This window comes from Chanos chanos, chromosome 8 (assembly GCF_902362185.1).
Source record: "Chanos chanos chromosome 8, fChaCha1.1, whole genome shotgun sequence".
Classification (NCBI taxonomy): domain Eukaryota; kingdom Metazoa; phylum Chordata; class Actinopteri; order Gonorynchiformes; family Chanidae; genus Chanos; species Chanos chanos.
The window spans coordinates 21,841,129-21,866,434 of record NC_044502.1 but is presented as its reverse complement, the minus strand read 5'-3'; the positions used below and the strand labels follow the sequence as shown (position 1 = coordinate 21,866,434).

Below are 25,306 nucleotides of genomic sequence, written 5' to 3'. Positions count from 1 at the left end.
ACCAAACATTCTTACATCAATCTACCAAACAGTCTACCAAACACTCTTACATCAATCTACCACACAGTCTACCAAACATTCTTACATCAATCTACCAAACAGTCTACCAAACATTCTTACAGCAGTCTACCACACAGTCCACCAAACATTCTTACAGCAATCTACCACACAGTCTGCCAAACATTCTTACATCAATCTACCACACAGTCTACCAAACATTCTTACATCAATCTACCACACAGTCTACCAAACATTCTTACATCAATCTACCACACAGTCTACCAAACATTCTTACATCAATCTACCAAACAGTCTACCAAACACTCTTACATCAATCTACCACACAGTCTACCAAACATTCTTACATCAATCTACCAAACAGTCTACCAAACATTCTTACAGCAGTCTACCACACAGTCCACCAAACATTCTTACAGCAATCTACCACACAGTCTGCCAAACATTCTTACATCAATCTACCACACAGTCTACCAAACATTCTTACATCAATCTACCACACAGTCTACCAAACATTCTTACATCAATCTACCACACAGTCTACCAAACATTCTTACAGCAATCTACCACACAGTCTACCAAATGTTCTTACAGCAGTCTACCACCCAAACATTCTTACATCAATCTACCAAACAGTCTACCAAACATTCTTACATCAATCTACCACACAGTCTACCAAACACTCTTACATCAATCTACCACACAGTCTACCAAACGTTCTTACAGCAGTCTACCAAACAGTCTACCAAACATCAGTCATTTTTCTGCAGCTAACACGCTATATTACTCTACAATATACAGTTTCTCTCAGGCATCCTGAGAGGGTGAGGCTAGGTAAATGAACATGATAGTGAAGGCTTATGCTGAGGGACCAGGAGTGTGTTCTTTTCTGTAACACAACACTGGGTGTGGCCAGATCAGACCTGTCCCCATTGTTTCCATCACAGTTCACAGCTATTTTGCCATGTAACCTTCGGAGATATAAAGCATCCCACGATACTAGACTAACATGTACCATAGTTCCTTTGATGTCCATGTGAACTCCGAAATGATAGCAGAGTCAGCTCCAGCAGGATTTGAACTGCTGACCTCACAGTTGGACATCACACACCATGAGAAATGAGCTGAGCAGTGGAGCTGATAGGAGAGTATCTGGGTGTCTTTGAGGTAAGTAGGTTTATTCACAGTGCTGCCTTTGACTTGCTAATTTCTGCTAATACTTCTGTTTCTTGCATCGCCCCCTTTTGGTCACTGTTGAGTTGAAGAAGGTACATGAGAATTGTGGCTATAGTCAGTTCTGGTTACAGGCAGATGTTTTTACCACCTTATAAAGGCTTCATGAGAGGTACACACTGTCAAAATATTGTCCTGGCCACAGCCACCAGGCCTGGCCAGTCACTGGGTCGGAACCAGGCCTCTTTCCACGGAGCCTCTCTCAGAGGGTTCAGTGAATTGGCGACCAGACTATTAATTTACTGTTAACTCGTAAACAACATGACCTGTTCGCTTTGGGGAATTTAGCACAGTGTATGATCCCTGTACATGGGAGCGTTCTAGAACAGTTTGAAGGGTGAGAGCCACTGGGTGGGTTTGGTATTTTGAGAGCAACAGAGGTCAAATCACAGCAGAGACACTTATATGTTTATTGACAACATGGGAAAGAACCTGTTGTTCACTGAGTTTTTTTTTTTTGTTTAGTAAACCTATACAAATCACAACATGATGTAATTTCACATTTTTTCGTAAATTATTTCAAATAGTGCATGCTTACAATTTTTACAATTTTTTGGTGCTAGAGTAAAATCAAACATCAAATCAAAAAATCAAACCGATCCATCCTGGTGTTCTCACCTTTCATCCCCCACTCAGCCTCCTGTCAGCATCACCATCCCCTTTGTTTGTGATCTGATTGTATTTACTTAAAATTGTAATTGCCTACTGGGTTGGCACCTACTATACACCTGTCTAGCCAAGACGGGGTCTCCTCTCTCTGTGGTTCCTCTCAAGATTTCTTCCATTTTCCCTGTTATACCTGGGTTTTTGGGGAATTTTTTCTTGCCCGCATTGAGGATTAAGTTGGGGATATCGTCCTGTTTCGTTTGGTTTTTTGTTGTGGCATGTAAAGCCCTTTGAGAGTAAACAGTGATATTGGGCTCTAAATAAACTTGAAACTTAAGTGATCTTCAACACTCTACTATAATATGTTCTTTCTGAAGTTCAGAAACATGGGTTTTCCATAACTCAATTTTACAGGATTATCATGCATGCAGAACTCATTTGTTATCCATTACCATGTAGAAGGCACAAACAAACACAAACAAAAAAAACAAGGCTTGGTGACCAGACTAACCATAAACGTAGAAAAAATTCACTTTTAATTCTTTAAAATAAGGAGGTGATCCTGTTTGCCTTGACAACAGTGCTAAAAACCTTACCAGGTACCAGGATGTTTTATTTTAAAATGTAGATTATGTTCCAGGATGCTGAAATACATGGATTAAAGTGTTCCGACGAGTGTCTTGAGGGCACAGTTCTGATCAGGAGATGTGCAGAGGTGTACAGAAGGCTGAAAGCAATAACTTTAACGTTTTTAATAAACTGCATTGGTGTCTCACTGCTGGTAACTCTGAGTAACTCTGATGGCCTTGCAATGTCTGCAGTCTGCTGCAAACACCCAGCTACAGTTGACAGGTGTCAGATTTTACAGAGCAGGGCTGTGAATCCCAGATGAACCATTTTGCACCTGTGCACTGTGAAATGGTGCCAAACCTCACACTTGAGCCGCCCTTTACATGTTTTAAATATGTCAGACACTGGGGAGGTACACCACCCTCTGGATCCTGGTTATTTATATGAAAAGTTGATGCCATGTGCAGTGTGGGTCACATTCAGTGGGCCTTGTTTACTCTAGCATGAATACTGTATAGGTGACTACAAATCATTATCATATCAGGACCTTAAAAGCAGTTAGTGAAGTTAAATTACATACATCTTAACACAGGGTCCCACTCTTGTCTATTTTGAATGGCTTGTTCTAATGAATTTGGAGAGTCTCATGCCCTAACAATTTTCATGCAGTTATGTGTGTCATGTGGATACTGACATCTTTAATTGTTGTGTAGCTTCATGTGCTGTGAGTTGCAGGTTTGGTGTCCTCTTGTGACATATGTGTGTTCTGGCTTTGCTTGTAAAGCACTCCTGTGTCACTACTACCAAAATCTCCTTATGACTAAATGCAATGGCATACAGCCCCCCACACACACACACACACCTACACACACATTATATTACCCATCGTCTATTGCCTCATCCTCTGTTATGAAAATAAAAAAAAAAACCAAAACAACAAAACAGAGCAGTAAGATGGAAAATGAATGAAAGGACTGTCTTACCTCAGGCATCCAAAACTACTCAATTTCTACACTTTTTCACTTTCCTTTTTTGTTTTTTATTTTTCTGTTCATTTTCCCTCCATCTCCCTCATGCAGAAACTCTCTTTTATTATGTTAAGCTTGTCGAGTGAGTCATGGTGTGTGTGTGTGTGTGTGTGTATGTAGATATGTTTTTATTTTGTGTGTGTGTGTGTGTGTGTGTGTGTGTGTTCACATGTTTTTGTGTGTATACATTAGGGATACAATGGGACAGTGGGCCCACGATAGGCCACAGTAATGGTACGGTTTCGGTATCCTTATATTGAAGAAAAAAAAACACATCACCCTTTGAACAATGAACTCTTTATTTTGCCTATTGACAAATAATACTTTCCATTCAGAAAAATGGAAGCATGACTGAATGGGCCGACAGTGGCAAAGCAATGTTTGCAGACTGTACTTTGTTAATGGTCATTGTATTGAACGCTGAATCAATGGATTTGTACAACGTGTTAGGGCCACATTTAAAAAAATCTGAGATCTCATGAATAAGGTCGTAATATTGCGAAAGTAAAGTTGTAATATTATGAGAATAAAGTCGTAATTGTACAAGAAAAAGTCATAATACTACGAGGATAAAGTCGTCATATTACGCGAAAAAAGATAATATTACGAAAATAAAGTCATAATTTTAGGCTGAGTGTTATTTTAGAGGGGAAATATTAGAAAGGCAGCCTGCTGCCTGCGTTAAAGTAAGGAATGTGGAGCGTCTTGTGAAGTTATACTTTAGTATAGGTTTCACAAATAACGATGCCATTGACTGTCCTCCCGCCAGTTTTGTTGGTTGCTGGTAATATATTTTATTAAAAGTTAAGGTTTTTTTTTCCTCGAAATTTTACGATTTTACTCTTGTAATATTATGATTTTTTCTCAATTACAACTTTATTCTCGTAATATTACAACCTTCAAATTTGCTTCTCTCTGTCTTGCTAGCACCCATCATTGTCACGTTGGAGCAGAGAGAATATTTGTTTTTAGTTTCCTCTCTCTTCTCCAGCTCGTATTTGCATACAAAGCACTGATAGGCTGCAGGGAAATTCTGATAGGCTCCAGAGATGTTCTGTGGATCTGAAGGTAAAACGTGCATGTAGTCTGCAGCGCAATAAGCCAGTTTTGGAAATTACAGGAAAATGACAGGCATATCGTAATACCGCGGTTCATGTGTGCATATTGAGCCATGGGGGGCGTACCAAATGGTTCGATAACATACCGTGTACTGTTGCGTCCCTAGTATACATATATATATGTGTGTGTGTGTGTGTGTGCCCCAGTAAGTCCCCAGTAAAATAGCATAATCTGAAAAAAGTGCCTTGTTGGCACCGAAATGCTGGTCCCTACTAAGAGAACAACGTTTTTCTTAACTATATTGTTGTTACTGATACAACAAAAAATATCAAAAGATTTCTTTGGTTAAGATTAAGGTTACGGTTAGAGTTAAAGTAAGGTTTAGGGATAGGTTAGTATTCTTTAGCTACAGAATAATTGGAGTCAATGGGAAGTCCCCACTAGGATATCAGTACAAACCCACATCACAACAGTCTCACCTCCACATCCTCACCACAAATCACGACAGACCAGGAATTCAGGCAGCTTCCCTGGCCTGCTCAAGCCAAAATGAAAACATTACCACTTCTGACTGCCAAGGAAGAAATTATCTCTCTAATTAAACTTTTTAACAGTGCTTTCAGGACATCTGTGGTAATCAGTTTTAATAAATTACATGAAGTTATTTAAGTAAATGTAGTTCCTAAGGTGGTATGTTACAAAGGTGCTATTTTAGTTCCTTTCAGCTAAAATAAGAATTTATTTATTTATTTCAGCGCTTATGCTGTTTGTGCTGTCAGGGTGAATTCTGGCAGTTAAGGATTAGCACCAGGTCATGTGCCATGTATTTCACTCAGAGGTACTGACACAGTTACTGATACAGACACTGATTTAGACACAAATATTAATACTGATACTGAGACAGATATGACTCTGGTGCTTACATAGATATGACATGGATACTGACGAAGATATGACACAGACAGTGCCACAGATATGACCTGGATACTGACACAAACACTGACACAGATAGGACATGGATACTGACACAGACACTGACACAGAAATGAGATGGATACTGGCACAGACACTGACACAGATATGACATGGATACTGGCACAGATAAGATGTGGATACTGACACAGACACTGACACAGATAAGATGTGGATACCGACACAGATATGACATGGATACTGGCACAGATAAGACACAGACACTGACACAGAAATGACATGAATACTGAGAGATATGACACAGCCACTGACACAGATATGACATGGATACTGACACAGACAAGACGTGTATACTGACACAGAGGTGACATGGATACTGACACAGATAAGATGTGGATACTGAAACAGATATGACATGGATACTGGCACAGATATGACATGAATACTAAGAGAGATATGACACAGACACTGACACAGATATGACATGGATGCTGACATAGATATCAAGTTTCAAGTTTATTTAGAGCCCAATATCACTGTTTACAGTCTCAAAGGGCCTTACATGCCACAACAGACAAAACAGGATGACACCCCCTGACTTAATCCTCATGGCGGGCAAGAAAACTCCTCAAAAGAAAACTCCTCAAAAACCCAGGTGTAACAGGAATAACAGGGAAAAAATGGGAGAAATCTCGAGAGGAACCACAGAGACAGGAGACCCCGTCTTGGCCAGACAAGTTTGCAGGTGCCGACCCAGCGGGCAATTACAATTTCAAGTAAATACAATCAGAACACAAACAAAGGGGATGGCGATGCTGACAGGAGGCTGACAGGGGGATGAAAGATGGGAACACCAGGATGGATTGGTCCGGAGGGCAGCAGGAGTCAGGATCACTGGTGTGTCAGGAGTAGCATGTGTGGGTCGACAGAGAGAGAGAGAGACATTGTTAGATATGTTCATTTACACATAATGGTTAAGGGACAATGTACATCGTGTGCCGAGTGCAGGCAGGGACTCCGGCAAGACTAGCTATTAGGGAGAGCTAGAAGGTAATAAGGACATGAGGGCACTCTGGGACACTAGGCAGCCACCCACTCGACCGTCAACAAACCTGAGTGAATGTGTTAGAGTGGGGGGGGGGGGGGGGGGGGGGTTAGGAAAAGGCTTGGCTAAACAGATAAGTTTTCAGCCTTGACTTAAACATAGACACTGTGTCTAAGCCTCGAACACTAATTGGGAGGCAGTTCCATAACTGTGGGGCTCTGTAGCCGTCACATTTCAAGGTACCAACAAATAGCCTGTACCTTTTGATCTAAGTAGGCATGGCAGATCATAAAAGACCAGGAGTTCGCTCAGGTACTGTGGCACAAGACCATTTAGTGCTTTACAGGTTAATAGTAAGATTTTATAATCAATGCAAGATTTGATTGGGAGCCAGTGCAGTGTGGATAAGATAAGAGTGATATGGTCATATCTAGTAAGAACTCTGGCTGCTGCATTCTGGACTAGCTGCAGCTTATTTATAAACCTGTTAGAACATCCAGACGGTAGGACATTACAATAGTCTAACCTAGCGATAATGACAGCATGAACTAGTATTTCAGCATCGTGAAATGAAATTGCATTTCTTATCTTGTTAATATTTCTGAGATGAAAGAGGGCTATCCTGGTAATGTTATTTACATGAGCTTCAAATGAAAGACTGGAGTCAATAATTACACCAAGGTCTTTTACTGCCACACAAGATGAAAAAGAAAGGCCATCTAGAGTGACTACGTGATCGGAAAGCTTACTCCTAGCTGCATGTGGTCCTAATACAAGTACTTCTGTCTTTTCAGATTTAAGTAAGAGGAAGTTAGTAAGCAACCAGTGCCTAATATCCTTTACACATTCCTCAATTTTGTTAAGCTGGTGTCTCTCGTCTGGTTTCGCTGAGACATACAACCGTGTGTCATCAGCATAGCAGTGAAAGCTAATACCATGTTTATGAATAATATTATATGAAGAAAAAAGCAGTGGGCCCAAAACAGAACCTTTTGGAACACCAAGTTTTACCTCAGTATGTGTAGAGAAGTCACCATTTACATCAACAAACTGATAACGATCAATCAAGTAGGACCTAAGCCATAAGAGGGCCGTTCCCTTAACTCCAGCAACATTTTCTTGTCTATCAAGGAGAATAGTATGATCGATGGTGTCAAAGGTTGCACTATGGTCAAGCAACACAAGCAAGGAGACACAACCCTGGTCAGAGGCCAGTAGTAGGTCATTTACAACTTTAACCAGTGTTGTCTCTGTGCTATGATGAAGCCTAAATCCTGTCTGATACATTTCATGACTGTTCCTATGCAGGTATGAGCATAAGTGCAGTGCTACAGCCTTTTCCTAGGATCTTGGAGATAAAGGTGAGGTTTGATATTGGTCTGTAGTTGGACAATGAACAGGGGTCGAGGTCAGGTTTTTTAATTAGGGGTTTGATAACTGCTAGTTTAAAGGATTTAGGTACATAGCCAGTGCTAAGGGAGAAACTGATTATTTTTAGAAGAGGTTCGATGAGTACTGGTAGTACCCGTTTGAGGAAATGAGTAGGTAAGGGATCTAATACACAAGTTGGTGATTTTGATGAAGAAATTAGTGAGGTTAATTCGGTCACTTGAAGGGGAGTAAAACATTTTAATCGCTGATCTGATATAGTTATATTGTTATCTACATTGTTCGTTATAAAATTATCTGGTTTTAAATTTATAGTCTGAATTGTTTGCCTGATATTTTCAATTTTGCTATTGAAAAAATTCATGAAGTTGTCGCCGCTGTATATTGACGGTGTGCAAGTTTCCGAGGTGCTCTTATTCCTAGTTAGTTTTGATACAATATTAAATAAGAATCTAGGATTGTTTTTGTTAACTTCTATTAGGGTGGAAAGATACGTGGATCTAGCAGCACTAAGAGCTTTTCTATAGCTCAGGAGGCTCTCCTTCCATGCTAACTGGAATACTACCAGTTTAGTTTGGCGCCATTTACGTTCTAATTTTCGAGTGGTAAGTTTTAAGTTGCCTGTGTGATCATCGTACCAGGGAGCTAATTTTTTCTCTCTAATTATTTTCCTTTTAAGTGGGGCCACATTATCTAAGGTGTTGCAGAATGCTGACTCTAAGGATTCAGTTGCCTGATCAAGTTCTGTGGGGTGTGACAGTGATCCAATCAAAGTTGATAAGTCTGGAAGATTATTGATAAAGTTCTGCGTAGTAGTTGACGTAAATGTACGTTTATTACAATAGCATGGCGAGGTGCATATATTATTACTAAGAATGAGATAAGATAATGATCTGAGATAGCCTCAGATTGTGGAAATCTGACTGTTTTCTATATTTAATCCGAATGTTAGTATAAAATTGAGGGTGTGACCATTATGAGTGGGCCCTATGATCATCTGATTAATCCCTACTGAATCTAGAATGGACACGAACGCTGTTCTCAGAGGATGTTCTGGGTTATCAAAATGACAATTAGAACTTTGTCTAAAAAACAACGAGGTTTGAGATGAATTATGCAAATTCACAAAGGAATTCAGAGTACGGCCCACGGGGTCTATAAATAATAATTAGATATGACATGGATACTGACACAGACATGACATGGATATCATGTGTTCCTTCAATTCAAAGTGGATTGTAGCCATTTATTTCACCATATTAATTGGATGTTCTTAGATATTTACAAGGTTGTCTTTGTAAAAATTATTATGCACAGAGAAGTGTGTGTATATCTCCTATTGAGTGTGAGTGTGTCTCCTATTCCCTAGTAATTTTATTTCCTGTCCTATATGTGTTACTCTTTCTGTATGTGTAGTCTCTGTATGTGTTTTTCTCAAATAGGTCTAACTGCGGATGCACAGTACTACATGACACACATACAACATGACACGACCACTTTGCAGAGCTTACCATAACATTAGCCTATTCAAGTCCCTAGCGTACAATTCGAGAAGGGTCTATCTATGGTTCTGTTTACGGGCTTTCTACCAATTTTCTTTTTGGACTTTTCTTGCAGTACTTCCAACTGTTAACACTTGTCATCCTCAGAGAAGGGTCTACCTGCAGTCACAGACTATACGACACACCTACTATACTACATGACACACCCACTTCAGTTCACGACACGCCCCCTAAGATAACTTCCTGGATGAGACGTGGGGGTCTCTCACTAACCGTCACAGGCCTCTAACCCAAATCATAACCCTGCCCCTAAGCGCCAGCCCTAATCTTAACCATAACCCTAAGCCTAAACTCCAGCCCTAACCCTACATGTTTTGTAGTCCTATCAAATAGCGAAATTAAGGTACTTTGGGGTGGAATTTTATTATGACACCACCGAAACCAGAAGTCTAATAAGGCTAGTGTAGTGTGGAAGATGGCGGCTCTGCGAAGTGGGTGTGTCATGTAGCAGGCGTGTCGTGTAGTACTGTGTGTCCGCAGTTAGACCTACTTGCATCCTCATACCAATCCAGGAAGTTATCCCAGGGGGTGTGCCATGTACTGAAGTGGGTGTGTCATTTAGTAAAGTGGGCGTGTCATGTAGGTCTGCGAGACTGCAGATAGACCCTTCTTGTTTTTCTTCTTGCATGTGTTGTGCTTCTTGTATATAATTTGCTTTGTACAGTGTAATTTTGAAGTGAAACCATGTGAATAGACTATGTGAATCTTTTCTTTATGACAGTTCCTGTTTAATATGGAGGCCATACCCCTCCATTTTCTCTGTTTTTTAAATGTTCCGTACGTGTTTTGTGTGCCATCTCTCATGAGCTGTTTTGAGAGAGAGACTGCAGAATAATCTTAATGTAATGTTAAACCCAAACTAAAGATAGCCACAACCTCACCATCACGCCACACTGTGGATTTTCACTCCCCCACATGAAGCATTACATTCCCAGCTCTGCTCTCACAGTAGCCCTGACATATGGAACCCGCTTGGCTCAGTTCCATGAGCCTGGTATCTTTTAAAGTGTCAGCAAGATGTGATCATCCAGTGCGCTGCCCCCTTCTGATAAAAGTCAGTCTGTTTTGTTTTTTTTTTTAAAAAACATGGTTGTTTTGATTTTTTTAAAATACCTCTGCTGTTTTGACTGGAAAGAGACAACTAGGTCTCTGAATATTTTGAAATTAGATTTTTTTTTTGTTTCATGCCCATATTTATATGTTGAACTGTATGCTGTAGTTGGGAACCAATAAGAATTTCTTGACATGTGTAGTTTTAATGTTTTTAAATGTTATTTTGGCATGAGCCTGCTGTCCTGCCGGAGAAGACACAGAGAGTGTGTGTTTTATACACTGACTGCGGTGAGAGGTCAGGAGAAGAGAGTGTGTGTGTTATACACTGACTGCGGTGAGAAGTCAGGAGAAGACACAGAGAGTGTGTGTGTTATACACTGACTGTGGTGAGAGGTCAGGAAAAGACACAGAGAGTGTGTGTTTTATACACTGACTGCGGTGAGAAGTCAGGAAAAGATGCAGAGAGTGTGTGTTTTATACACTAACTGCGGTGAGAGGTCAGGAGAAGACTGTGGATTGTTTGTGGTCTTTCAGTCAGTGTGTGGCTGCAACTCATAAAATGACAGAGGGAGGAAAGGAAAGTGAACAGGTCAAAGGCCGTTTTCTAATACAGTCATGTTTTGAAAGTTTTCCTGAAGTGTTTTAGATGTAAGGACTGGACTGGGTAAAAGTGTGTATGTGCTTTGTGTGTACATGAGAACATGTGTACATGTCTGTGTGTGTTCAAGTGTCTGTGTGTGACAGTGCTTGTTCTTGCTAACTTAGAAGACATTTTACTGAAAACACACCAAGTATCCCACTTGAGATGACTTGTCACTTGTCAGTTTGCCAAACTGGGTCGACACCTATTGCACACCTGTCTGGTCAGGAAGGGGTCTCCTCTCTCTGTGGTCCTTCTCAAGATTTCTTCCATTGTTTCCCTGTTACACCTGGGTTTTTGGGGGGAGTTTTTTCTTGCCTGCTATGAGGATTAAGTCGGGGGTGTTGTCCTGCTTTGTTTGCTGTAAACCTGCAGCCCTGTAAAGCCCTCTGAGACTGTAAACAGTGATATTGGGCTCTAAATTGAGAATTGGGTTAGAATAGCTCAGACAACAGTACAGGAAAGCTATGAGTTATATTTACCTTAGTTAGGACGTTGAACTGATGGCAAAAAATTATGAGTCCTTGGAATCAATCACCTTCAGTTTGTTCAATTTATTTCCAAAAGCTGCCAGAGACATTCTGATTCATTTTCTGTACAAGATAAAACTTTTTTTTTTTTAATCTAGATCCACAAACTACCTCAAAATACTGTGTCACAAGGCTGCCTCTATAGTGGTTTATAGAGCGACAGCCATTCTACTCATTCAAATGTACCTTCTCCGTTTCTGTTTTAGTTCACTGGGAAACTATATGCATGGGCTGCCTGTCTTTCTACTGTAGTAATTTTTCTTCATAAGAAATAAAAAGCTTTTCTTTCAGCTCCTAATCCTCCATGTGAGGGTTTTTCAGGTACACAGTATCTGGGAGTGTGTGCTGTCGGAGTGGCTGTAGGTTTCTTTGGCAGTAGGCTACTCAGCGACGGGTGGCCGTAAACTGGAGCTTTCTCAATCCTCCTCTCCTGTTTGTAGAGGTGACCCAGCAATTTCCCCATAGGAGTTTCCTGTTTTTTTACTTGTTATTTTTACCCTGAAGGGCAAAGTTGAGCTTAAACCTATGTGGTCTTGTGTTTTCTTATTTTGGAGCACTTGGGTGTGGAGTGGAATCTTACTACGGAATGCTGGATATTTTCCAGAATGTTTGGATTAAAGCTAGCAGTTCCTCCTATGTTATGCATGTAGATAAATATGTGGCTAAACATTTTGGTCAGTTTGTATTGTTTTCTGTCTGTCTCACAGGTTTTGGAGGATCTGCAGGTGAAATCGGGTGACTCGGTGCTGGACCAGACAAACATGCCTTAGATGTGTTGCTGTGGGTGACGGTGACTGCTGAAAGAAAAGGCAGTCTGCGAATGCAGAGAAGGCACTACAAACGTGTTTCCTGTAGGAGCAGAGATTCCCAGAGCCATATTGTGTTGTGTGACTGGCTAATCTATGGAACTGGGTTGAATGGAAGCCCAACCCCTCAATTCGCCAAGCCCTCAACAGGAAGCAAACCCCTCAGAGGGAGAGCAGATACGGTCAGTCAGCGCGTCTGCACCTGCATAACTGTATCAGTCAATGTGTCTACACATCACTACATCTGCATTACTCTGTGTGTGTGTCAGTCAGTGCGTCCGCATTACTTTGTGTGTGTGTGTCAGTGTGTCTGCATTACTCTGTGTGTGTGTCAGTGCGTCTGTATTAGGATTTTTAAGACCGATACCAGTTTCGATATTTGAGGATTTACAAAAACGATAATGATATATCGGGCGATATTCTTTTTTTTTTTTTTTTTTCAGAAACCCATAACATAAACAAAGATTTACCCTAACATTTGCTATGTATAGTTATTTAAGAGTCCTCACCAAAATAATGAGACATAATACAGTTTTGTAAATAAAAGTCAAATGTATAAACATATCAAAAGTTTTATATATATACATATATATATATGTACATATTTTACTTTTAATTCTGTCCAATGCAAGCTACAAGAAACCATTTTTGAACCACCATTTGGTGCCATCCAAAACATGCCATCTTAGACTATGCAGTAAACTCTTATAATGACCTAGATTAAACGCTGTTTTTGAATGCAACTAATACTACGTGACTGTCTGCAACGAGGACTTACGACTTTGGGATTTCACGCTACACATTTGAAAGAGAAGTTTGTTAACTTTGTTTGGCCACGAAGCCATGTTAGATACTTGTGCAACTCACGTTTGTTTACGTGTCCCCCCTGGCTTAATAATTTCCAATGCACTGCAGTTGTAACTGCAGACATACGAGTCACAGAGACATTTATGATTGCTTCCTTTAGGCAGAATAAGATAAACCCTATAGTTTAACCGCGCATTAACGTTAGCGGACTTCCACTCATAAACATGGCATTAGCTTGCTTTGTGGGTGACCTCACGTAACAATGGATAGCGTTACAAGCCGCTGTAAGCGATGCTGCCAGAAAATTTTTAGAACGGACGAGGGAGACATGATAGAACCATTTTTTGTTTACTCGCTAGAACTGCCGCGCTGTTTAATAAATAAAGCTACAATCAAGTTTGTCGACAGTTTAGCCTACACTACTCATCTACCCTAACATTTAACGTCATTTTGATGTTTCACATTACTGAAGTAAAACCAGGCATGGCTGACATAAATGTTGTCAAGCTTATTTGGGTTAAGAGGAGAAGTGATGGGGGATGTTTATTATTATTTGAGTAATATATTTCACGCTACAATTATCAACTTACCATGAACAGACCATCTCTGTTGTGGGCTACTCTGCTGAACTCTGCTTGGGTCCGCCGATTGTTGTCATTTGTTGTGTTCGCATGTGTGTTGCCAACAGTGGAGTTGTAGTGTGCCCTCTAGAGGACAAACTACGCAACGACAACACTCATAACATCTTCCGTCTCTCCATTTCTTTTTTAATTGTCATTTATTGGCCGTTATAAACGCTGATACCGATTTATCGGCAAGTAGTTCATATCGGCTGATAATATTGGCATGCCGATATATCGTTCAGGCTCTAGTCTGCATTACTCTGCATGTTTCAGTCAGTGCTTCTGCATTACTCTGTGTGTGTGTGTGTGACCCAGACCAGTCCAGACGGGCTTGAGTCCTGTGTGTGACCCAGACTGGTCCAGATGGGCTTGAGTCCTGTGTGTGACCCAGACCAGTCCAGACACGGTCTGGGCCACACACAGGACTGAGTCCTGTGTGTGGTCCAGACACGCTTGAGTCCTATGTGTGACCCAGACTGGTCCAGAGTTGCACAGTGGGGAGGTGCTGAGTGCTCTGTGGTGGCTGATTGAGTAGAGGGCATGGACTTGTTATTGGCTGGTTGGTGAGAGGGCATGGGCTCGTTATTGGCTGGTTGGGTAGAGAGCATAGACTCATTATTGGCTGGTTGGGCAGAGGGCATGGACTCGTTATTGGCTTGTTGGGCAGAGGGCATGGACTCGTTATTGGCTGGCTGGGCAGAGGGCATGGACTCATTATTGGCTGGTTGGGTAGAGGGCATGGACTCGTTAATGGCTGGTTGGGTAGAGGGCATAGACTCGTTATTGGCTGGTTGGGCAGAGGGCATGAGCTCATTATTGGCTGGTTGGGTAGAGGGCATGGACTTGTTATTGGCTGGTTAGGTAGAGGGCATAGACTCATTATTAGCTGGTTGGTGAGAGGCATGGGCTTGTCATGGAGACAGCCAGAGTGGTCAGCTGACCAATGAAATGAGAGAAATCTTTCTGGGTGTCATTTAATGAGGAATTACATATGGGAATGAGAGACATGAGGGTTGGCCTGGTTAAAGCAGGGGTTTGGAGAAAAGCAAGAGACTTTTCAGGACACACTGATGGGTGATAGCAGTTGGAGATTATCTGTGAAGGTTATGGGTATTATATATGTCTGTTTGTGTGTGTGTGTGTGTGTGTGTGTGTGTGTGTGTGTGTGTGTGTGTGTGTGTGTGTGCGTGCGTGCATGTGTGTTTGTATGAGTGAGTAGGTCATATCCTTATGTGACACAATGATGTATAAGACAGTGACACCAGACAGTATAATTAGGTAATCTGGAGTACTGAGTACACTCAAAGACAAGAACTCTCTCTCTCTCCCCTCTCCTCTCCTCTTCCCTCCCCTCCTCTGCAAATATTAAACTGTGTCAGGATGATCATATGGAATGTGTGGCTGTGGTTGGTGGACTGGAGATGTATTTTTGATTTGACTTTAAATGGAGAGAGAGCAAATGTTCCTCCTTGTGTTGTATATGTATTTTGCTGTGGTGTAAAGCTGCTCACAGCCTGGTGTATGTGAATGAACTGAACTCTGTGTGTGTGTGTGTGTGTGTGTGTGTGTGTGTGTGTGTGTGCGCGTGCCTCTGTGTGTGTATGAACTGAGCTGTGGGGATATTGCTTGTGTAGGGTGGCAGATATTGGACTGTCATTTGTTTTTAATGGATTTAGAGATTGTTGACTTAGCTAGATTAGCATGTTTTCATTCTGCTGCAGACATGGGCTGTTTCTCCGATTTCTCTGGGGACAGCCTTTGGCCTTGGGGTTTTAGAGGAGCCTGCTCTCTACTGGTCATCCATACTGACTGTGAATTAATGGTTGCCCTCCTGAGAACTGGCCTAACTGGAGTAGGCCACCTCTGTGCGCTGGATGGTTGGCTGTGTCCTGGGCTGATGGAGGCTGGGATGGAGGTTAAGTTTGTGACTACCACAGAGAAAATGGTGGAGGACTTGTCTGTCGGCTCACGGACAAACCTGACAAAGAAGAGGAGAGCAGCACCTGCTACTTCCCAGAAGTCTGTGGAAGAGCTGCTGTGGTGAACAGAAGGAGGCGATGTCCACAGCTGTCCCTGTAGTCTGCCCACAGCTGAAACCGTTTGAACGATTTTAACTGCTTGAACCATTTTTCATGAAGCTCCTTGCATGCAGCGAAATAGATGAAGTGGCAGTTTCATTTTTGGGTCAGACCCATGCACGTGAAGTAGTAACACCCTGTCAGAAAGAGGACAGGTGATCCCGGTTGGAGAGCTGAGAATGGTGCAATAGCAACAAAACAACACAAGGGACACCTGTGTCCTACAGTGTTTAAACAGTGTTTATTTTGTTTACAGTTTCATTTGTTTGTCCAGTGGAGCAGATTCACCTGTTCCAGTTTGTAAAGGAATGTTGTGTCTGTCCACAGAAGTCTGTGTCCGCTCAGGAATCCTTAAAATGAAATTGTTTGTGCGTGTGTGTACTTGTGAAATAAACTTATGTTCTGCCTGATTCTGTCTCTAATATCTTTATGTCTCTTTATTTATGAAAAGGAATATTTGTAATTGTACTTAAGAAAATAGATTTTGTATGGATGTGATTGTGTAATAACATGTAGCATATTTGTGTTTACTGAGTGAGTGTATGTGTTTTTTTGTTGTTTTTTTGTCATAATGGTACTAAAGTTAGTTTATGAATAAATCTGTGTTTATGAATGGACAAATCGTCTGTCCTGCTGGAGTCTTACCTCACTGCAGTTTCTGCCCTCTACTGAGAACTCATTCTTAATGTGAACTCATTCTTAATATGGAGCTGGGTAAAAAAAAAACAAACAAAAAACAACTACCAACTCTCTGCTAATGATGGCCCAAAACAATAATCTTTACTTTGTCACTCTTAGTCATGTGTTTTTATGTTTCAAATCATACATAGCAATTAAAAATGTCTCTCTCTCTCTCTCTTACTTTTTGTATCTGTCTATGAATAGGTGGTCAAATGATTTAAGACGGAAAAGGAAGAAAAACCTATGTTCTGCGAAGGGCATGACAGGTAAGAATTTTGCGCTTAGTGATTTGTGCCTGTTTGGTCTTTGTGAGTCTGTGTATGTGTCTGTGTGTGCGCGCGTGTGTATTTGTGTCTGTATGTGTTTCCACGGTAACACTGCCTCCTCTTCCCCCCTGTAGAGATGAGTCTATCTGTTCCAGGGTACATTCCCAGCTATCTGGAGCAGGATGAGCCGTGTGTGGTGTGTGGGGACAAGGCCACAGGCTACCACTACCGCTGCATCACCTGTGAGGGCTGTAAGGTACATACACTGAACATACACACACACACTTGCGCGCGCGCATACACACACACACACACACACACACACACACACACACACTAATGCCATTACACACCCTCCTCAGACTACACTACTTTGGCCAGTGCTCACCTACACTCCTTTTTTCTGTCTCTGCCTGTCCGGCAGGGTTTCTTTAGAAGGACCATTCAGAAGAGCCTTCACCCTTCCTACTTATGCAAATACAACGGCTGCTGTGTCATTGACAAAACAACTCGCAACCAGTGCCAGCTGTGTCGCTTCAGGAAGTGCATCTCTATGGGAATGGCCATAGACTGTGAGGTTCCACCCACACACAAATACACACACACACACATACACCGGAAACTGTCCCTCTGATTTTCTGTAGAGACATAATGTTGCCTTCCTTCTCTGTGGCAGTGGTGTTGGATGACTCCAAGCGTGTGGCTAAGAGGCGTTTGATAGAGGAGAACAGGGAGAAGCGTAGGAGAGAGGAGATGGTTAGAATGCTGCAAAACAGACCAGAACCCACAGGCTCCGAATGGGAACTCATCAACGTGGTGACGGAGGCCCATCGCCACACCAACGCACAGGGCTCCCACTGGAAACAGAAACGCAAGTTCTTGGTAAGAGACACATCTGTCGATCTCACATTGTCAGATCCTTTCATAGCTGAGGTTCGGTTAAGCCTAGTTTACTCACCGTTGCCACCCTTGCGCACGGTGGCGTGTGCCAAAAGTGGCATCAAAATGACATCAAGGCGGTGCGCTTGGGTATTCGGCTGGTCGTGCACCTCTCAATTTTCTGTAACTTGGCACGCGCCAGGTATAAATGTATATGAGCTGAAATAGAGTGATAAATTGTCAGTTGATTTGATAAACTAGACTGACATTTATCGTTTACAGCATGCAATTTTTGTTACTTCCATTTATCATTTACAGCAAGGAATTCTTGTTACTTCCGCCCAAAATGTCAGTCACGAATCACGCCCACTGAACTTGCAGCCTTAATTTCAGTTTTTTAGCAATGGCACAATGCTCTCGGCTCCCTTCAAGTTGATAGCCAAAAACTCGATCAGTTCGTCACATTCACATTTGTTTCTCGCTAACAGAATTTTCATTTTCTTAGAAAAGGCTAATATTATTGACAAGGTGTCAACCTATTACACCTATTAGGACACACGGGGTTTGAGAGAAACCATGGTAATTTTGGAAATTATGCATTTAATCTGAGGTTTATAGACATATTTGTGGCTATTGGGATTTCTGTACTTTGTATTCCTTTCATGGCTTTAGTTATACCACTGCATCTTTGACTGCATCTCTTCTTACTACATAAGCCACAGAACCACCACCGATATAATTCACTGTGAATGATAAAACGCATTCTGATGTTCACTCAGTTCAACCCACGATAGTCAGACTAATGTTTACTACCCCCTAGTGATGGGAAGGAGAAAACTACAGCCATGTCCACAGTGAGGACATGGATGCTATGGCTTAGACTGCCACATACATGACAAACCTTTGGTCTGTGAGGCAGGTCTTTATCTGGCTATATGTCAGTCTGTCCCTCACTCTGTTTTAATATCACTGGAGTTTACTGTAGCCTGTCTTTCACTCTGTTTTAATATCACTGGAGTTTACTGTAGCCTGTCTTTCACTCGGTTTTAATATCACTGGAGTTTACTGTAGCCTGTCTTTCACTCTGTTTTAATATCACTGGAGTTTACTGGAGTCTGTCCCTGTAAATGGCTGTGTAAGGTCTGTATGTGTAATGTCTGTATGTTGGTGATTATGGTCTGAGATTGAGTCCCTCTACCATTCATCCATCCACCCATCCTTCCATTCATCATCTGTCTGTCTGTTCGTCCATCTGTTATAAGCAGTCTTTTTTCAGACAGCAGAATGCAGGTCAGGGGTGTAACTGTGATTTGACTGATGCCTCTCTGATTGTTAGACTGGTTATGAGAATGAGTTTCTCTCCTGTTTATCTGGATGGCTGGTCAGAGTCACAGTTACTTTGCAAAAACATTGTGTACCATAAACACTGAGTGTGTGTGCGTGTGCGTGCGTGCGTGTGTGTTTCCTCTCACACTGACAATGTGCTGTGGAATCTGCCTCGTTGGCGCAGCAGCAGCAGTCACAGCATCAGTTCTGCATTCTTCTGCTGCCAAGGCAACTGCTGCAGTGAATGGTGGATGTCAAAGCAGTAGTTGCCCAGCAACCAGAGAAGGACAGGATGAAAAAGAAAGCAAGGGCAGCGCTAGGTTTCATACTGAGAGATTTGAGTGGCAGTCCTCACATGAGATGTATAAACTCAGTGTGTACAGACACTCAGAGATCCTCCAGTAAAAACGATCATGATATATGATATTACGATTATGTTTTCCCCCTTATACGCTCGGTTTAAACTGTGACACGCTGAGATGATGTCATGTACTCACTGGTACTTGGTCTGTACCTTATGTGCTTTGTTTAGACATGCAGTGTACAGTCTTTTTCTGACCGTGTGTCTTTGTCCTGGTCTTGTCCTCAGATATGCAGCGTACAGTCTTTTTCTGACTGTTTGTCTTTGTCCCGGTCTTGTCCTCAGATATGCAGTGTACAGTCTTTTTCTGACTGTTTGTCCTGGTCTTGTCCTCGGATATGCAGTGTCTTTTTCTGACCGTTTGTCTTTGTCCTGGTCTTAATCTCAGCCAGAAGACATCGGCCAATCCCCTGCAACGCCTGCCTCACACGCAGACAAAGTGGACCTGGAGGCCTTTGGTGAATTCACCAAGATTATCACACCTGCCATCACCCGTGTGGTTGACTTCGCCAAAAAATTACCTATGTTCTCTGAGGTGGGTCCCTTCAGCATGTGCCCTGGCATCTTATCAAATCATGGAGAGGAAAGAACCCTGGTTAGCTATCTTTGTATGCATAACTCCATACATTCAAAACAGGGTCTGAGTTCATGTGATTTGTATATATAAAATGTGTGTGTGTGTGTGTGTGTGTGTGTGTGTGTGTGTGTGTGTGTGTGTGTGTGTGTGTGTGAGGAGAGGAAAGGGAAGTATAAGAGAGGACAGGAGACAGTGATGTTATGAAGCATTTCTAACACACAGGTTAAATGTAGAGAAGTCTAAGGCATCAACAACTAAGGCAGTGGTTGATGTGGAGAGTGAGTTGGAAAGACAGCACATGTTATTATCAGTCAAGAAGACTCTGACACACGTCACAAGACTCTAGCCCTGAAAACATGAGATCACCAGAGACCTCAGCGGAATTGGCTCATATCCACCTCCGGAGATGTAGGCCGGAGATATAGTTGCGTTTAACTACGCGTTCGCGTGCACATGGTTGGAGCATCGGTTGTGCACATCCTCAAAAATTAACGCTACACGTCTGCAAGATGCAACACATGAATGGTAGGGGCAGTGTAGGGGCATGTTACGTAACTGGGTCAGTTGCCATGTTTATTGTTTACATCATGCAAATCCGGAAATTCTATAGTCTGACTACTCTGGTGTGCCCTCTAGTGGAATCCTCCAGTACCACATGTAGTGCATAGGCAAGTATATGAACAATTACATTCACGACACAGCCGGTTTTCTACACAAACACATGGTTAAAAAGGAGCTATATCTCTGGCCTAACTGAGGGGAAAAGACTAGCAAGAGTGTATTTATCTATTTATTGGAACAATTATGCCTCTCAGTGTCAAGAGCGTCTGTGACCCTTGAGTTTGTTAGAGGGAAATTCTATTGGCTAGTGAAGGAATGTTCTGCTGTTTTGGCTCTACAACATGCTTCTAACAAAAGCTGTAATTATTTTAGCTGCTGCCATATATATACACATTGTTAGTGAAGCAAGTGAGGACCATAAAGATCTAAACGTTCGCTCAAATACGGGTGACTAAGACCTAGGGTTGCCACCCATCCCGCATAATACAGGATCGTCCTGTATTGGAAAATAAAGTGCTGCTTCCCGTATTGAAGGGACGCAATTTGTCCCGTATTTTCGTACATGTCGTTTCATATATGCACTGGGTCTTCAAAGTGCTGAGAATAACATAACATCAAGTAAACTCAAACCACTTATACATGTGGACTGGGGAAGTTTAATTTCAGTGGTGAGCTACAGACCAACAAGCTCTGCGTGCTGTGTTAGACTGCCCGTCAGTGTCATCGTTTCCATTAGGTGTAACTCGGTGTTTGCCTTGTAGCTTAAAATTAAAAATAGCACCCGCAGTTGCTGTGTTTTTCTTTTCCCTATTATTTTAATGATCTATGAAGTCCTCCGGTGGAACGTAAAAGGCATCCCTTATTTCTGCACATAAAAGGTGGCAGCCCTACCAAGACCATTCAGAGCATTGTGAGTGTGCCGTTGTATCAATTAATTTAACAGGAAGCTAGCAGAGAGAAGACAGGACATGAGTAGCCTAATGCGTTTAAGGTTTTAGTGAGAGTTTTAGGGAGGATTTTAGCTGCTGCATTATAAAAGCCTGTTCTGAGGGTAATTCAGAGTACAGAGCATTGCATAAGCCAGTCTTAAACTAGTTCTCAAGCATCACAAGGAACCACTGTGGAAATGTTCACAATGTGGGCATTTGGTACAAGACCAGAATCAACAGTAATGTAGGACGTCATGATTCACTTGTTTTGGAGAGTTCATCATTTACTTGTGTTACCTGCGCTTTATCTGTTTTACCTGAATTCATCATTTACCAGTGCTACCTTTGCATCACCTGAATTCATCACTGACCTGTGTTACCTGTGCGTCACCTGAATTAATCATTTACCTGTGCTACCTGTGCTACCTGTGCTTTACCTGAATTCATCATTTACCTGTGCTACCTGTGCTTTACCTGAATTCATCATTTACCTGTGCTACCTGTGCTTTACCTGAATTCATCATTTACCTGTGCTACTACCTGTGCTTTACCTGAAAATAACATTAAGATCTGTGGTATTAGATCTAATAGCAGACACACAGCTTTGCACCCACAGCTAGAGAACACAGGGAAGCCTGGAGTTCAGTGTAAGAATATGCACGTTTCTTTAGTGCTTTCTCCAAGACTTTGGAGATTAATGGTAAGTGTGAAGTAGGAGTTTAATCTGAGAAGTCACTGAGGTTGAGGTTGGGTTTCTTAACAGGAATTTTAGTAAGAGGGCCTTTTAAGCAGTTGGGTTCATGACCAAGGTTTGGAGACAAATTTATCACACATGAAAAGTGCTGCACTGAATGAGAGTAAAATATTGTCCACTGATTTTGTGGAAAGGGCATTTAAGCGCACAGGTTAATGACTTAAAACGTATGATCAAACCACAGCATTTTGAGTGTTTACTCAGAGACAGAGATCCTAGATGTGCAGTGATGTTTGTTATAACCACATGTTTTGTCTGTGTGGTATTATCAGCTGCCGTGTGAGGATCAGATCATCCTCTTAAAAGGTTGCTGTATGGAGATCATGTCCCTGAGAGCAGCTGTGCGTTATGACCCGGATAGCGAGACGCTGACGCTGAGCGGAGAGATTGCGGTGAAGCGAGAGCAGCTGAAGAACGGAGGCCTGGGCGTGGTCTCTGACGCCATCTTCGACCTGGGGAAGAGCCTGGCGCAGTTTAACCTGGACGACTCAGAGGTGGCGCTGCTACAGGCCGTACTGCTCATGAGCTCAGGTGAGAGGAACAACGGACGCATCACAGACACATCACAGACACATCACGGACACATTACGGACATGCCAAGGACACATCACAGACACATCACAGACGCATCACGGACATACCAAGGACACATCACAGACACATCACGGACATCACGGACAATCACGGACACATCACAGACACATCACGGACGCATCACAGACACATCACGGGCGCATCACGGACACATTACGGACACACCAAGGACACATCACAGACACATCACAGACGCATCACGGACATACCAAGGACACATCACAGACACATCATGGACATCACGGACACATCACGGACGCATCACGGAAACATCACAGACACATCACGGACACATCACGGACATACCAAGGACACATCACAGACACATCACAGACGCATCACGGACGCATCACGATGATAAAACCATTAAGAATCAAATCAAATCCATGTCCAGCCTCCGTAACATAGACTTACCACTGTACCTGTTCAGAACAGCATAACTACATGATGTGCTGAAATTAGAAACATAACTTAGAAGTGAAAACTGTATCATAGTGTATTTCACAGTGTATCTGTGAAATGTCTGCATAATATCCTAGAGCAGAAAGGTCATCTGAGGTCCTGCTTCAGGGTGGACTGTTCTGACTCATTTACACACTTATTGTTTTATGCTGTACAGCTGCTAATTTCAAACACACACACACACACACACACACACACAACGATCTTTATGATTATCTTGCCTTTTCCAGCCTCAGTTAAGGCTAAGCACTGTGATGGTTTTATTGGTGGTTTTCCTCAGATCGCTCGGGCCTGACCTGCGTGGAGAAGATCGAGAAATGCCAGGAGAGGTTCCTGCTTGCGTTTGAACACTACATCAACCATCGCAAACACAACATCTCACACTTCTGGCCCAAGTTGCTGATGAAGGTGACGGACCTGCGGATGATTGGCGCCTGTCACGCCAGCCGTTTCCTGCACATGAAGGTAGAGTGTCCCACCGAACTTTTCCCGCCACTCTTCCTGGAGGTCTTCGAGGACCAGGATGTGTGAGCAGCAACCAAAGGAAGTCTGCTATTTTGTTTTTTTGTTTGTTTGTTTTTGTTTTTGTTTTTGTGCAAAGCCCCCAGCAGCACTTGTTTTTTCCACATCCTCACACTGACGCTGAAGGCACTTCTGTGGCAGGACGTGTTGTCGTGTCCCGTTGGGTGACGGAGCAGGCAAGGGTCTGAACTATCGCCGTTGCCACCTGTCAGTGTCAGATTGGGATTACGATTAAGCTAGCGTTCATGAACCTACCTCCCCACATGCCTCTATACCTCTGAGCATGCCGAAGAGAATATTTAATGAGCACATCAAAGTCCTCAAACAACCGCAGTGACATTTGGATAATTGGGTGCCGAAAGTCTTTCACGACCCTAATTATTTTGACGGCAAAGGAAAGTTACACCGTAACAACTGAATGATTAGAGGCGGAAACAAAAGCTGAAATACTGAAACCAATTCATCAGTATCAGTATTTTCACGCCTCGTTGCCCAGCTGTGCTCACTGGATATGTGTTTATGGACAACGTACTTACGGAATACGTTTCATAGACACTCTATGCATATGTACCCTCACAGATTCCTGCAGCCAAGTCAATACCTCATGTATATTCCAGCACCCAGATGTATGAGTAACACTGGACTCATACCTGTATGCGTTACACATTCTTCTACCTGAACCCATTTTGGTTTATCTATCCACACCCAGGACAATATAGTGCATATTATATTCATGTAGTTCACACAGCCTGGATCATATCTGTCTTCAATCACACAAGCCTATTACATTTCAGTCCACACATTTCAGACATACAGTAAACCACAGGGACCTCATCCTATTTGTAGTTCCCTGTTAGTGGGCTCTTCCTGTGCATGTGTCCTAAAGCATTTCCTTCTCACATGCTCTGTCCACGTCTCTTTCCCTCGAAAGAAATACTAGGCCATATCACTACCCAGTGGTGGCTATATATGAATTTTGTTGAAGTTGACTAATGTTAGAGGATCGAAAATCAAAACTGGTTGGATGTTACCAGCAGTTCATAAAATGTTGCCAGTATGGAATAACATAGCCTCAGGACTGAATGCAATGTCTCTGTCCCCCATGTCTCCTAAGCTGAGTCTGACTGATCCGGATCTTTCCACCCACCTTCATGTTGACCCCACAGGCCTGCACAGCTACATCCTGCTACAACACACCTCCATCACCTCCTTCAGCTAATTACCACACTTCTGATTCGCTGCAGAAGGTGTGTTAGATGAAACAGGGATGTAAATATGTGAAAAGGTGCCCAGGCCTGCAGGAGCAGGAGTGGGTTAACAATGCTATAATCCATGCAGGATTAACAGGGCGAATAAAAACAAAAACGAAAAATCCAACCCAAACACACAAACATACCTGTCTGCAGGTCATCAG

The 25,306-nt window shown here is 42.4% G+C and overlaps 1 protein-coding gene across 2 annotated transcripts; it reads left to right on the top strand.

Annotated features, from left to right (window-relative positions):
* The first annotated feature begins 12,389 nt into the window (after positions 1-12,389).
* LOC115817879 (thyroid hormone receptor alpha-like) lies at positions 12,390-23,959 on the top strand. 2 transcript variants are annotated; one of them, XM_030781028.1, is made up of 8 exons: positions 12,390-12,654; positions 16,866-16,927; positions 17,083-17,183; positions 17,352-17,499; positions 17,604-17,809; positions 19,882-20,028; positions 22,587-22,845; positions 23,651-23,959. In XM_030781028.1, exons 1-8 carry the CDS (start codon positions 12,584-12,586, stop codon positions 23,899-23,901), a joined length of 1,245 nt encoding a protein of 414 aa, XP_030636888.1. In that variant the 5' UTR covers positions 12,390-12,583; the 3' UTR covers positions 23,902-23,959. The 2 variants fall into 2 exon arrangements, with proteins under 2 accessions (XP_030636888.1, XP_030636886.1); XM_030781026.1 differs by having other exon boundaries at positions 17,062-17,183.
* The last annotated feature ends 1,347 nt before the right edge of the window (positions 23,960-25,306 follow it).

Excerpts from the sequence above, each read along its gene's own strand:
- LOC115817879 (XM_030781026.1), top strand. The coding sequence starts at position 12,584 with ATGGAAGCCCAACCCCTCAATTCGCCAAGCCCTCAACAGGAAGCAAAC. Across the intron at positions 17,184-17,351 it reads TCACCTGTGAGGGCTGTAAG|GGTTTCTTTAGAAGGACCAT; the intron begins GTACATACACTG and ends CCTGTCCGGCAG. Across the intron at positions 17,500-17,603 it reads TATGGGAATGGCCATAGACT|TGGTGTTGGATGACTCCAAG; the intron begins GTGAGGTTCCAC and ends TCTCTGTGGCAG.